The sequence below is a fragment of the Equus asinus genome, chromosome 5 (assembly GCF_041296235.1).
Source record: "Equus asinus isolate D_3611 breed Donkey chromosome 5, EquAss-T2T_v2, whole genome shotgun sequence".
Lineage (NCBI taxonomy): Eukaryota > Metazoa > Chordata > Mammalia > Perissodactyla > Equidae > Equus > Equus asinus.
In genome coordinates this window covers 22,665,102-22,680,007 of record NC_091794.1, presented here as the reverse complement: position 1 = coordinate 22,680,007, position 14,906 = coordinate 22,665,102, and the positions used below count along the sequence as shown (strand labels likewise).

General features: G+C 46.6%; 1 protein-coding gene across 6 annotated transcripts in view; it reads left to right on the top strand.

Moving 5' to 3' along the window:
• Positions 1–13,769, top strand: part of ILDR1 (immunoglobulin like domain containing receptor 1) — a 76,354-nt gene extending 62,585 nt beyond the window's left edge. Inside the window, exons 4-8 of one of the 6 annotated variants that reach the window (XM_070508952.1) lie at positions 460–579; positions 855–1,001; positions 7,162–7,293; positions 7,505–8,293; positions 12,904–13,768. In XM_070508952.1, coding sequence (XP_070365053.1) covers positions 460–579; positions 855–1,001; positions 7,162–7,293; positions 7,505–8,293; positions 12,904–12,923 — 1,208 coding nt within the window. In that variant the 3' untranslated portion in view covers positions 12,924–13,768. Of the gene's footprint in view, positions 1–459; positions 580–854; positions 1,002–7,161; positions 7,294–7,504; positions 8,335–12,903 lie in introns of all 6 variants that reach the window. The other 5 variants (XM_070508951.1, XM_070508955.1, XM_044771499.2 and 2 more) reach the window with 5 other exon arrangements.
• The last annotated feature ends 1,137 nt before the right edge of the window (positions 13,770–14,906 follow it).

The window sequence follows — 14,906 nt, the reverse complement described above, 5'->3', positions numbered from 1 at the left end:
GTTTTTAAGAAAGTTCTTAGGAGCCGTCACGTGACCTTTTTGCTTACTTTCTATCCTCCACAACTGAGCCACATGTCTGTGTCCATCTGTAAGAGAGGATGAGAAACACTGATTTTATTCTGGGCGGCCACGTACATGACCAAAAATTCTATGACCATGAGTGAAAGGGAGAATAGACACTGAGAGACAGCTATCTCTACCTCACCCAATTAGAGAGTTGTGGTGGGAATTAAGTGAGGTGATGTATCCAAAATCCTTTCAATCCTTACCTAGCAGGGCTCAGTGAGTGAATGGTCGGTTCCAGCACCACTATACTGTTTGAAGAAAGAGGAGGGTCTCACAGGAAGGAACTTTCTCTGAACTACAAGGGGCCCTCTTACGATGTGGAAGGACAACGCTTGGGTCTTGAAGCTACCAAGGGCTAGAAACCACTGGTACTTTCTCCCTCCTTCTTTGCAGGAGCAGATCTTGTGATTAATGAAGTGATGTGGTGGGACCATGGAGTGTATTATTGCACCATTGAGGCTCCAGGGGACACATCAGGAGATCCAGATAAGGAGGTGAAGCTCATCGTCCTGCGTAAGTGCTGCTGGAGCTTTCTCTTTGGCCACCCCTCCATCATGACACTTTTACATACAGAAAAAGACAAAACCAGAAACCAGCAAGCCCAGGTGGTGGTTGTTGGATTGCCAACCTCCAAAGTTCCCTTATCAAAGCTAAACTTTTTTTTTGCCAATATATTGCTCAACCTTAACCTGTAGGTCAAGAGCTGTGTTTATTAGACCTCCAGAATGTTAGAACTGGAAGCATGCCTCACAGATTTAGTTCAACCCCTGCTTGGCGTCTCCCTGCAGACTGGCTGACAGTGATCTTCATCATTCTGGGAGCCCTGCTCCTCCTGCTGCTGATTGGAGTGTGCTGGTGTCAGTGCTGTCCTCAGTATTGCTGCTGCTATATCCGCTGCCCTTGCTGTCCCACCCGCTGCTGCTGCCCTGAGGAAGGTGAGAGGGGACAGACAAGCAGTGGGACAGGGTGGTACTGGAGCTTGGTGCCCCAGACAGATCAGCTTCACATGCCCAGATCAAAACCTCAGGTTCTTCCAGGATCTCCTCCATGCCCTTCTCCCATCACAGGCTCAGAGGACTTTGGCCTCAGCCCAGAAAAATGATGCTCGGGGAAGCTGTAGAGCCAGGTGAGAGGACTTCTGTCTGTCTGCATGCTAGCCTGCCTGAGGCCTCCTTCAGATGGCTCTGCCTATGGATGGCATTTCCTCAGTGGTCCTGAGAAGCCTGTGCTCCAGGATTTGCTCCTAGCACTGACCTTGCTTGGACATGAGGTGGCTGGAGGGAGTGGTTTGAATGTAGCAGAGAGAGAGAAGCCCACTCCTTAGAGACGACTTGAAAAAAACAGACCAGAGGAGAGAGGTGTTAGAGCAGTGGTTCTCAAACTTAAGCTCACGTGAGAATCTCCTGGAGGGCTCATTAAAATGTAATTGCTGGCTCCACCTCCAGAGGTTCTGGTTCAGTTGGTCTGGGGTGGACCCAAGAATTTGTGTTTTTTCAGAAGTTCCCAGGTGATGTGGTGCTGCTGGTCTAGGGGCCACACTTTGAGAACCTCTGTGTTTAAAGGAAGGGAAGAGGGAACAGAAGAAGATCTTGCCCTTAACGTGATCCTTCTTTGAGGTGAAAATTGCCCTTTTAAAACAGAATTATGACATGCTCTGAAAATTTGGCTGCAGAATGCATGGTAAAGGCAAAAGAATAAAAATTATTTTACAAATCTTTTCTTAGTAAATAGATGGTGTGGAATCAATCGCTTTAAAAGGAAGGAGATTTTGTGTTTTCTAAGTAACATTTCCTTTTCCTGATGATATAAGTAAAGTATTGCATTGTAGAAAATTTGAGAAATTCAGTAAAATGTAAAGACTAATCTGAGTACCCAGAGATAGCTACTTTTATCATTTTGGTCCATTTGAAAGGAAATTTTTTTAAAGGAAAAATAAGGAATTGCATCTTAAGATAGAAACAAAACCTAATCTACAATGTCAAGAAGGTCAGTGGGCTGAGTCTGGTTTCAGGCCTATGTTCCGAGGTTGCTTTCTTACAGGAAAAGAGAACTAACTTTTTTTGGATGTTTGCTATTTGTAGGCCCTTTGCATATATTTCCCTGTTGAATCTTCACACCCCTAGAAGGCAGATATCATCACTATTGAACAAATGAGGAGACTGAAAGTCAGAGAAGTCACACAGCTAGTAAGTAGCAGAGGCAGTGTTGAATCCATGTTCATCTGACTCTGGAGTGCCTGACATTCCCACAGCAGCGGCTGACGCTACCTCTGTGTAGATCACTATGAGATTGTTTGAGACACCAAGGAATTCCTTAAAGAGAGGAAAAGTAGCAGAGAACTCAGTTTTGGGTCATGGAGCTTCCTACCTTTCAGGGCCTCTGGGAAAGATGCCGTGGAGAAGTCACCATCACTGAAGTAGGAATATGCAGAATGAGATGAGAAAAACCAAGATGCTTCTTAGAGCCCCTAGGTCAGTGGGCCACTTAAAACAGGCAGGACTGGGGACAAAGTCAGCACAAATGGTAAATATATCTGCTGTCCTTGAGCTGATAAACAGGTTCTGGGAGAGAGAGGTTTCTCCTAAGTGGTTAGAATTCATTTAGAAGAAATGGTAAAACAAAGAAATGTAGGCCACAAATAAAGGTCCCTGGACTTGAGCAGATGACGTCACTTGCAAAGTGAGCCCCTAGGACAGACTGTCCTAAGTTTGGTGACAAGAGGAGATTACATGGAGGGGGCAGAAATTTTTAAGGAAAGCTCGGGGATGGGGTAAGGGAGGTGTGTGACTGTTGGTTTTTAGAATAAGATAACCCTAAGTATATTTGTAGGCACAGAACCAAGGCCAATAGAAAATGAGTAAAACGCATGATGAGGAGGAGATCACTGCAGAGTGGTGGAGCTAGTGGGAGAGACATCAGGCTTACAGTGAACGGACTACCTTTAGAAAGGAAAGGAACGGCAGCCTGACCTCTGAAGAGAGGGAGGAAGCCATCAAAATGTGGAAGATGATTAAAGTATAAGGAAGGAAGCTGAGAGAGCTCACATCAGCCAGACTTGCTTCCAACAAAATTCTAGACACAGAAGGAAGCTTTGAGAACGACGTCAGTGGTTCTTGAACTTCTCTGACCACAGCCTACCTTCCTAACTTGCTCCCACTTTCCAGCAAGAGTTAATAGAGGACCTGAGAGGAAAACAGTGAAAATGACGCCAAATTTTAGTAACCCTTGATAATTCACTTAATACTAGTGGACAGCCCACAGTAGAACTTAAAGATGAAAGTTATTGAAACTGGATCTTAGTTTTTCCATGAGAACTGGAGAAACAACTTTCATCTCTAGATGGGTTATTGGCCCTCCTCCTCACAGAAGCTCTAGGTGCGCCCTGCAGTAGACCACAGGCCACATGAGAATCTCTGATCTATGCCACCCACCTCCCCAACCCCTCACGGCGGAAGGAAGTGAGGCCTAAAGAAACTTCTCCACAGTTACACACAGCTTGTGAGTGGCGGGTCCTGGAATAGATATAGGTCTCTTGATTCCATGCTCAGGACTGGTTCCTCTTCCTCAACAAAGATGATGCCATCAGCTGAAAGTGCATGGGGTGGGGGGGAAGGCAGGAGAAGTGGGGCATGTTTAAACTGTGGCTCTAGAGGAGGGAAGTAGGGTGGAGAGATCAGTCAAGGAAAGCCAGGTTGGGAAGGAGGGCTATTTGAGGTTGGTTGTCTGACTGTACAGTCAGTTCTGGCAGTGTGGGCCCAGGAAGCATCTACTGGTGGTTCCCTAAAACTGAAATGGTAAGAGTTCAAAGGGTATGGGATTCTAGGAACTCCTGAGGATGTTGCTGAAGTAACTGGTCAGTCCAGTCAGAGGAGACTGGTAGAATGGGAAAAAACAAAAGGACTATGTGACCATGGGTCCAAAGAGGGCCCAGAAGGGGTTCTGTGAGAGTGGAGAGGAGCTGGTAAGGAATGATAAGCAGTTACAGGCTCGTGCGGAGGGAGGTCTTCAGGGGCACTACAGGTGACGCTGGCTGCAGGGGAGGAGAGGCACAGGTCTCTGCAGAAGGGCTGGTGTTGGCTGTCATTTCTGTCACAAATATTAAAGAATATGCCCTGAGTTTTCCTCAGAAATGAGGATAAAACGCCTTTGGTAATTTAGTCTCCAAATGTGTAATTTTGTCTCTCCTATGGGATCTAAGGCAAAAGAAGAAACTTCTTATAACAATTTCTTATAACAAGAAGAGCTAGTATCTATTGACTGTGATGTATTAGGCATTTCGTGTGTATTAGCTCATTTAACCTTGATGACCTTGTGAAATAGGTATGACTGCCCCTAGCTTCCTCCTCCTACATGAGGAGACTTGGCTCAGATGCTCTGGAAACTCACTCAGAATCACACAGCTAGTACATGCTGGGATTCAAGTTGAAGTTCATCTGACTCTCATAGCCCATATTTAAGGACACCTATCCCTGAGGACCATATTTCTCAGAAGGTTATTGAGAATCCTCAGTGGCCAACTCCACTTTGACTCCCTGTATTGGAATTAGGGAATTGGTTGAAAACACAGATTTTCTTGTCTTGCATTAGACTGAAGGAGAGTCCCTGGCAGTGGGATCTAGAAGTCTATATTTTTAACAAACTCATTAAAGGTGACCAAGGCAGACTGTACTCCAGTGAGGTTCAGAGATAACTTATTAGGAGGCTTTTGAAGCTTTGCTACTTTCTCCATGTTTCTTATTTTATTGTCCATCTGATTCCCCATTAGGTGAATGACAGGAAACCCTGATAGTCTGGACATCCCCATGGAGCTGTTTTCTGGGACAGGAGGGCAAGGGAGAAGCTCAGAGGCTGTGTTTTCTACTCTCATTTTACCAGTTCCAGTGCATCAGGGAAGGGGAGGACCCTGGTAAAAACGTTGTAGCAGCTAAGAAGGGAGCCAGTGGGTTAATCTCTGGAGTTTGTGAAAATTTGACAAGAAAGCTCATGGAGGATCTGGAAAGGTCTCTAGGGAGTAATCTGTGCAGGGTGTCCTGTTAATTAAAAAAGTCATTTGGGGAGCAAGGAGTAAGCCCAACTCCCCCTTTCTCTCCCATTGAATTAGGGAAGTAGGGGAAGGAAGTGGCCAAAAGGGAGAATGGTACTCTCTGGAAGAAGCCGGGATTCAACTAAAGTGGCAGGGCATGGGAGAGTTTTTCCCAGTGGAATCAGATGTCCCCCAGGCCTTGGAGGCAGTGACTAATCTGGAGTGGATTTTGAAAGGTGTGGAACTGAGCTGGAGAGAAATAAGGTGAGGGGTTACTGCTGGAGAAGGTTTTGGGGTTTGTGAGTGGTTTTTTTTTTTTTTTTTTTTGCTTCATCACAGAAATAAAGGAGTCTGGGGACTCGGTGGTTTGGCAGAAGGAGCACAGGCTTGGGCGTCAGATAGACACAGGGTCACATCCTGCCTCTGCCCGTGGTTACCAGTTGTGGGCCCTTGAGCTGGGAAGGTAACCTCTCTGAGCCCAACTTCCTCATCTGATTCCCACATTAAGAGAGTTCTCTGAGGACTAGTTAGCTAATGTAAAATGACAGGCATGTGTTAATCAGGGCATCAGGTGTGCCGATGGTGGCACGTATAGGGAGCTCAGGGGAGGCGTCTGTTAGCAAGAGGGCGAGGAAAGTGCTGAGCATGTGGGCTTGTCTTTGGAGGGTCAGGAGTGCCGTCTGTCTGTTGGCGTGAAGGTGTGGTAGCTGGCTGAGCTGCTATAAGTTTCCATCCGATTTCCTCTGGGCTAGGCTGTGACTCACCATGAGGGCCATAGCTCCAGGCATTTCTGGGGGTTCTGCTGCAACCACTTCCTGTTGTGCTGGAAGTTTGTTTCACTCTGGAGCCACCGGGCAGCCATCCAAATGGCCCCTTAACTGCTGGCCTCAGTACATCCCCCACCCTGTGCAGCCGGGTCCGGAATGCCTGCCTTCTCCCCCTCCTACTTGTGGCAGGAGGAAGCTTCAGGCAGAGCCCTGCTGCTTCAGGGGTGCCACAGGGCTCGAGGACCCCAGAACATGGAAAGAGTGCCGAGCTGGGGGCCTGAGGCAGGCACTTCCTGCACTTAAACACACAAGTACGTTTCCTGTATGCGTGACTAGACAGCGACTTCGGGAGACATGTGGCCCTATCACAATGACCTCAAAATAGAAATCGTGAACAAAAACAACTAAATGCTTTTGTTTTTAATTTGCGCTCACTGTGGGTGGTGTGCTTCAGACCACTTGCACCTAAGGGACTGCAGTGACATTTTCTATGGGCCCCTTGTGCTGCTTTTCTATATTGTTTTCTTTGCCCTGAAAGGAAATGGTGTTTCCCTTCTCCACCTCCACCCTACCCCTTAGAGATTCCCTCTAAGAGATTCTCCCTAAGTAGGGAAAACCCCAACATTGAATAAGGTGAGGAGCAGAGTAGAAAAGATCCACTGGGATCCACTTCAGCTTTTTGCATTCTCTTGCCTTCCTCCCACTGGTTTTCTCCCACCCATGGCTGATGTATTAGAAATAGCAAGAAAGAAATAGAGCAAAATAGAACTAGAAATGTTCTTCGATCCTCTTCCTTTTACCAGGTATTCTACCCATGGACCTCAGCATCTATGTCCTTCTCTTTTTCTTTTTCTTTTTCTGCTCTGAGCAGGCAGCCCTGAGCTTCCCTGGCAGCCCCCGGCTCACAGCCTCCTCTAGGCCCTTTGCATCTGTACCTTCTAGACTTGGGCTGAGATTTCATGGCCTGCTAATATCCATGTATCTACCTATACTTTTTAGGTGACCTTGGGAATGGGCAGGAAGATGAAATGTTTTCGAGACCAGGAAGTCAAGTTTTCAGAGTGTACTTTCCTGGGGTGCAGGCGTTGCCATCTTGACTAGGAAATTTATTCCTAGCTCCTTGCCAGAGGAACAATCGATTCACTACTCTCTTAACTCTTACTCCCGTGCAGGATAGGTAGGTCATCATGAACTTTGAGGAGAGAAACTGGCCTCTTGTCAAGGCCGCTAGGTGGAGAGAAGTGAAGTGGGAGGTGTGGGCTTTGCCCTGGCTGAGGGTCTGCATTTCTCCTTTTTCCCCTGCAGCCCTGGCCCGCCACCGCTACATGAAGCAGGCTCAGGCCCTAGGCCCCCAGATGATGGAAAAACCCGTATTCTGGGGGGCGGACAGGAGCTCCCAGTTTTCATCTTATCCAATGCACCCACTGCTGCAGCGAGGTAAACCTTGTCAGAGATTTGGGGTGGGAGAGGGCAAGGGTAGGAGCATGGGCTGCATCAGGCCTTCATGACCAATATGGTGGGTATCTTGGTGATTGAGGATGGGAGGGGACGGATGCAAGCTAAATAATGTGGCATTTTCCTGCCCTGATTCTGAGGAGCATGTTTTGGGCCAGCAGTTCTGCATGTTCTTATCCTTGTTTCCATTCAGATTTGTCCCTGCGATCCAGCCTCCCACAGATGCCAATGACCCAGACCACCGCTCACCCTCCCATCACCAATGGTGTCCTAGAGTATTTGGAGAAAGAGTTGCAGAACCTCAACCTGGCCCAGCCTCTGCCGCCTGACCCCAAAGCCATACGTGGCCAACCCTGGAGCATGCTGTCTTCCCTGGGCTCTGAGGTGGTGGAACGCAGAGTCATCCACCTGCCCCCGCTGATCGGAGACCTGCCATCCTCGCGGAGGACCAGCACCACCTCCCGCCAGCCACGGCTCAGCCCCTTTCCCCCGGGACCCTGGGATCTGAGGGAGGGAGGACGGCAGCGCCACTCTTCTGATTTCCACCCGGAGCTCCGGGACCGGGAGCCTAAGCACTGGGCGCTGGAGCGAAGGGAGCTGAGCCAACAACGGAGTGGAAGGCACCACGGCTCCAGGCTCAAGGGGTCACCCATGCCCTGGTCGGACGGGGACAGCCTCAGCGACGGCCCCTCGTCCAGCGAGGCCCGCTGGCGGCCCAGCCACCGGCCGCTCCGGAGCCGCTACCCCGAGCGAGAGCGGCGGCGCGGGCCCAGCCCCCGGGAGGGTGGCCCGAGGCGGCGCGGGCGCAGGCCCCGCAGCTACTCGCCTCCACCGCGCGCGGGCCTCAGCTCCGGGAGCTCCGACGGGGACAAGGAGAGGCAGCCCTGGAGCTGGGGGAGCCCCCGCCCCCGCCGCCGCTCGCGCTCCCCACCCTGGCCTGAGGAGAAGCCACCCAGTTACCGCTCCCTGGATGTGACCTCAGGCAAGAATGGCAGGAAAAAAGGGAGTGTGGAGAGGCGCTCGGTGAGCCTGGGCATCCTGCTGCGGTCGGGCATGGGCAGAAAGGACCCTTCAGTCGGGCTGGGCCACGGCAGACACAGGCCACGCCGTGCCACCGCTGAGGGTACCCCCTCCCTTTTTGCACAGCTTGTCCTGTGGGCTTGGTGAGCCCCCGTGCTAGAGCTAGAAGGACCCAGTGAGGGCGGAGGGCGGGAGGGGTTCATGTTGCTGCTGACAAAGAGCCTTGTCATCCTAGCGCAGCCCTCATGTGTCCGGTGAGGCAGGTCAGGCAGGGTCCCCCCATTTCACAGGTGAGGAAATGAAGCTCAGAGTAGATAAGCACCTTGTGCATAGAGGAGCTGGGACTTGAACACGTCTTCACAGCTAAGGCTTTACTTCCTGTCATAGCTGCCTTGCTTTACTTAGCAGCCCTATTTCCATACCCCAAATTAGACCACCGACAGAGGACGTTTGTGCCACTGCTGGGTGCTGCAAGTCAGTATGCAAGGCCCTTTTGCATTTGATGAGGCCCTCTGAGTCCTCCTGGAAAGGATCATTAGGCTGATTTGAAAAAAAAAAAACACATGATATCTCAATTATGGGTCAAAACTTTAAGACTCTGAATAGGTAAGGTACCAATGGGTGTCAGTCATAGCTTACCAGCCTAAAAGGGGCACAGAGGCAGACGTAGGCCTTTGGGGCCTTTGAATATAGACTTTTTTTTAAGATGTGACTTTTAAAAAATCATGTTATAATTAATATACCTAAAGGATGGTATTCCTTTCATGTTGTCATTTTGCAAAACTATGCTGCCATTGCTCAAAAATATTTATGAATGGGGGGCTGCCTGGTGGTGCAGCGGTTAAGTTTGCATGTTCCGCTTGGGCCACCAGGGTTGGGGTTGGCCAATTTGGATCCCAGGTGCAGACATGGCACTGCTTGGCAAGCCATGCTGTGGCAGGCGTCCCACATATAAAGTAGAGGAAGATGGGCACGGATGTTAGCTCAGGGCCAGTCTTCCTCAGCAAAAAGAGGAGGATTGGCAGCAGATGTTAGCTCAGGGCTGATCTTCCTCAAAAAAAAAAAAATTTATGAACTGCCTTCAGAGCCAACTTACAAGCTACCCATGAAAGTCTGTTTCTCTATTTGACCCAAATCTCTTTTTGTTTCGCTTTTGTTGAGATAAAGGGATATGCAGTAGGCTCTCAGGGAAATTCCCAGAGGAGAGAAATGTTATAGCAACAAGAATTTTAGTCTCTCACACATTTTGAAGGATATAACTCTCATTAGGAAATGCAAGTTCTGCTGCGATTTCTTTAAAAACCAGTCACGCACACGGTCTGTGCAAAGGAGCAGGCACATTATGCGAGCCACAGTGCTGGTCTTTCTAGGGAAGAACCTTGATGAGAGAGATTCAGGAAGAAGGCAGCAGAGGCCCTCAAGCATTTCTGAAATAATCAATGGCAATGATATCATATTCTCACAGATGGCCCATGAGAGGCAAAGACCAGTAATAATGAAAATTAGCAGTACCCTCACTAAGTGGTACTGAACTATGGACATTTATGCAACATCTCATTTAATCCTGACAACTCTCTGTGAGGTTTGTAGTATTATCTTCATTTTGACAGTGGACACAACTCTTTCTTCCATGTTACCAAGTAAGAAAATTACATCCTCAAAGAAAACAGAGTCAGTCAAAGCTGAGACAACTACTGTTACTTCAGTCGTATAGTGACCAAACTATCTATCTTCATTTTAACAGAAAAATGTAAGTTAAAAGCCAGTTTTGCACCCCAAATCCAAACACCGTTTTCTTCTAAGTTAAGTTTTTTCTTTTCTTTTCTTCTAAGTTAAATTATGTGACTTCTTATAAGTGAGAGAAGGGTAAAAGGAACACCAGTTACTTTCCAGACACTGGGGTAAGCCCTTTCCAAGCCTTGTTTCATTTAATCTTTGCAACACCCCTGTGACACTCAGAAAGATTAAGTAACATGCCAAAGTCACACAGGCAATAGGGAGTGAAGCCAGAATTTGGACATAGCCCTCTGACTCTTAAACCTGTGCCCTTTGCAATAACTCATGCTGCCTCATTAGAAAGAGAGAAGAAAATTATGTGGGGCAATGATGTTTTCTGGTGACTATTTCTTCCTCATTTTGGGGAAGTATCATAGCTTCCTTTATCATCAAGATGTACACACCAAGAATTCTACCGCAAGCAAACCCTATTTTCAATTGTAAAGTTGCTCATGAGAAGCAAATAATTTGCTCAAGATAATTTTAAAAGCCTTTCTTGTTTTGCATCCATCTGAGCTTATCTGCCAAAGAGTTATCACTTTATCACATTCAACTGTCTGCTTATATTATGAATGACCTGAGGCCCAGGACCAAAGCTTGATTTAGAAGATTAGTTGAAGAGGACAATGTTTTGTTTGTAACTTGCATTGCGAATTCCTTTAGTGAAGCAGAAGTCTCCAGGGCCATAGTCTCTCTCTTCCCTCCTTTCTTTGGTGGAGCTGATGCTTTCCACACGCTTTCCCAGCCTCCAAAATCTGTGGAGCTTGCAGCCAGCTTCAGAAGTTATAATACAAGGGGCCACTAGATGGTGATCTTCGATTATGTATAACGAAGTTTCTGTTCACTCCTTGAGTTCACGTGTCAGTATTTTCTGAAATCAAGCTTTCAGCAGTTACAGCTTTACCATAACTTTTTACAAAACTTATTGAAAATACTTTATTAAATATTCATAGCAATATGAATTAATTGAAATCTTTTGGTGCACATGCACCTTCTCTCTTAAGAATAATGTTTAACAAGTAGATAGCAACAGACAAGGGCCTCCATGTAGATGATCTCATGGGAACCCGAAATAGTTAAGAACTAGTCTCTGCCCAGTGCCCGTGAGAAAATGGAAGTCATATTGAGAAACCTCCTATTTGACTCCAGAACCAGGACTCCAGCCAAGGTCTTCTCACTCTAGGTCTGGTGGTCTTTTCATTCCACAAAGGCTATAACCTCGGAAATATAAAAAGCTGTAACGTCAAGCTTTAAGCTCCAGTGGTTTCAGACTGAGTGGCCTCTGTGTTCCTGGCCTCCTTCAAATCGATCATCTTTCTTTCTAATCCTGCCCTATCAGATACAGCTTCCCAAGGCATTTCTGATTTGTTCCAAACTTGGCCTGTGCACACCTGTTCTCATAGCAGAGAAAGCAACTGTGTCCTTTCCTCTCCAAGTGAGCTCAGACTTTCTGCAGAGAATCCAAGATTTCTGAAAATTCCTTCTTGACTCTGATTTAAGAAAGAAAAACTTTTTAGATCAGGATACTTAATCTTCTACTTTCAATAAATCTTCTTTAAAATCTACTTCCTTCTACTTTAATCTTCTACTTTCAAAATGTCTATTCCTTGAGCATGTCTAGGTTTTTCTTCAGCAAGCCCTGGACAAATTCCTTTGGCCCCATTTCATGCTTTCCTTTGTGTCAGAAAGCATTCATCCCATAGCGTTTTGATTAGAAACTGTGCCCCCTAAAACTCACTTTCCTGATAAAATGGAAACACTCAAATTTTTTTTATAGCAACCTGAAATATATGCATATGCAATGTTTTAAACAGTATGTTTTGGGACAGATATATTATTTTTCCATTTCAAATAAGGTAAGAAAGGTCACCTTCACAGACTGCAGCTGTAGATATTCAAAACCTAAATAAGGGGCCGGCCCCGTGGCCGAGTGGTTAAAGTTCTGCACACTCCACTTTGGTGGCCCAGGTTTGCAGGTTCAGCTCCCAGGTGCAGACCTACTCCACTCATCAGCCATGCTGTGGAGGCATCCCACATATAAAGAGGAAGAATGGTGCAGATGTTAGCTCAGGGCTAAACTCCCTCAAGCAAAAAAAAAAAAAAAGGATTAGCAACGGATGTTAGTTCAGGGTGAATCTTCCTCACAAAAAGCAAAGCAAACCCTAAATAAAAATCTTCCCTTGTAACACTTAGAGAAATATGAGACATGCAAACCAGAGTCCTTGCCCTCATAGAGCAAGTTGAAAAAGCCCAGAGATCAAGTGGAATAACTTCTGAGTAAAAGCCACTGAGCTGGGTCAGGAAGGGGTAAATAGTGATCTTTGAAAAATAACTTCAGAGAAAGACTAAGGTATGAAGCTAAACTCTTTACAATAGGGCTGAGAAGGAATGGTTCAGGAGAATACAAATCGGGAAAGTAGAACTGGGCGTGTCTTCATGCATGAATAGTAGGGAGATGGACTGATGACTGAAACAGGGTACCTTTCTCAGTCTAAGGGAGACTTGAAGATGTTAAAAATCTGCAAGAAGCAGAGTGAATGAGACTAAGAAATTTTCAGAAATTGGAGACTTTGAGGGAAGCTCCAGAGAGGTAGGAAAGAAGAGAGATCTAAGTCTGGGGGAGAGATTGGCTTCGTGAAGAATCAAGATATATGTGATCTGCTGTCCCAGCACCACCCACCCCCCACCCCCCCGGCCCCAGGATTTGCACCAGAATCAAGTGTACCTTGTATATTGTATGCATAGACAATGGCTCTCAACTGATTGGAATTTTTTCTGTGTTTTTCTATTCCTCAGGAGAGGGAGAGCTCCCATAGTGGAAGGAGTGTGGTCATTTAGTCACCGGGCACAGCACTACTTCTGTGGCTGCTTCTCGGCACGTCATCAGCATCACCCAGTTTTCCAGCTGACGTGGGAGGGACACTGCAAGTCTGTATCTAACAGTTTTGGCTTAGATTCTGAGAATCAAATAGAAGAATATTAAAAACAAGAGTTTGAGAAATTGATGACTGTAGTTTTAGCCTTGGTTCATATTCTCTGCATATTTAGATAGTCTCTGACTTGTAATGGACCCTAAGTGGGGTGCGATCCCTCTGGAACTTAGTAGCCTGAGTGTTCAACTAGGTTACCCTGCTCAGAACCATGGCCATTCTCAAAGGGAGAACTCAGGAATCTTTAAGAAGAAATCAACTATGTTTCAGGAGCGGGAAATCTATGGAGTACTATACGGAAATGTCCATGGGAGCTTGTCTCTATCCCTATAGCGCATCTCCATGTTAGGATTCCACCTTGCTGCACCGTGCCCAGTCCTGAGTGCTCCTGAGGGTCCAGCCAGAGATGGCACAGGAAATAGCCCAGCAATATGCCCTCTCATGGGTTATTTATTACAAGTGTAGAAAATCACAAAGAAGCAGTTTTGCACCAACCTTATTCATGTTCCTTGTTTTCCTCATGTTGCTCTTTTTTTTTTCTTTGCCTACGTCTAATTTATATTTTCTTATATATTATGTACCCATTAAAATCACTTTAAATGTTTCTTGGGAATCACAGTATATAAATAAATAGAAAAGAAGTAAAATGTACTGGCCTGAGGATTCTGCCCCAAATAAATATCTACTTTGGTGCCCTTGACTGGGTTAAGCTTTCTTCCCTACTAAAGCTTGCAGAGGAGCCAGGCCAACTTGGGTAGTTCTGGGGCCACCTTTCTCCTGGCACCACTCAGCTTTGCAGAGTTGAGGTTTCCCAAGCAGAAGCATCCAGGCAGGTTTTGCCACTCAGAGAGCCCCAGGAGGAGGGGGCCATTTTACCCAGCCCCTTTGGTGGCTTTATGAATCCATTTGTGCTTGATGTAGAGACCCTCCCTGAGCAGATTGGAAGGAGATGGCCTGAAAGGAGGGGTGTGTGTGTGTGTGTGTGTGTGTGTATGTATGTATGTGTATGCCTCAACAGTATCTTTATGCGTATGGCCTTAAGCTCAATTTAGATCCTGTTGTGTTGATATATCCATTTTTTCCCAGCCTCATTGTGTGTGGAGAAAATAGTTTAAATGTCTGCATTGGGCAAAGGTTTCTTTGGGATTTTTTTTTTTTTTTTTGAGGAAGATTAGCCCTGAGCTAACATCTGCTGCCAATCCTCCTCTTTTTGCTGAGGAAGGCTGGCCCTCAGCTAACTTCTGTGCCCATCTTCCTCTACTTTATATGTGGGATGCTTACCACAGCATGGCTTGTGAAGCAGTGCCATGTCTGCACCTGGGATTCGAACCAGTGAACCCCAGGCTGCCAAAGCAGAACGTGCACACTTAACCACTGTGCCACCGGGCTGGCCCCTCTTTAGGATTTTTGATATCCATAATGTAACTGGGTCTAAATTAGCAAAAAATAAATAAATAAAAATTTTAACAGATGATGAACACATAAAATTCAGTAGGTGAGAGACTTCTGGTCTGGACAAGATAGCATGGACCTTTTTTTCCTTGCTCTTCCCCACTGAACACAAATTTATAAACCTTGGAAATGGCACAAGAAATAGGCAAAGGGGAACTCTTAAGAATATTAAGAAGAAGGCGAGCTGATTTGGGAACCTAGGACCAGAGGAACAAGATAAAGGCAGGGCATCTTGCATCCCCCAACCAAAAGAAGGTGGCCACCCAGATCTGGCATTTTCCATCTTCTCATCTAGCAACAAAAGGTAGCCCAGTAGCTCATTCTTCCTCCTGGATCTAGTGGGAGTCCCTCTGACAACTTTAGGCAGGGGAGCCCTGCCAAATATAAGTGACTGGGGGAAGTATTCTTCTCTGCTGG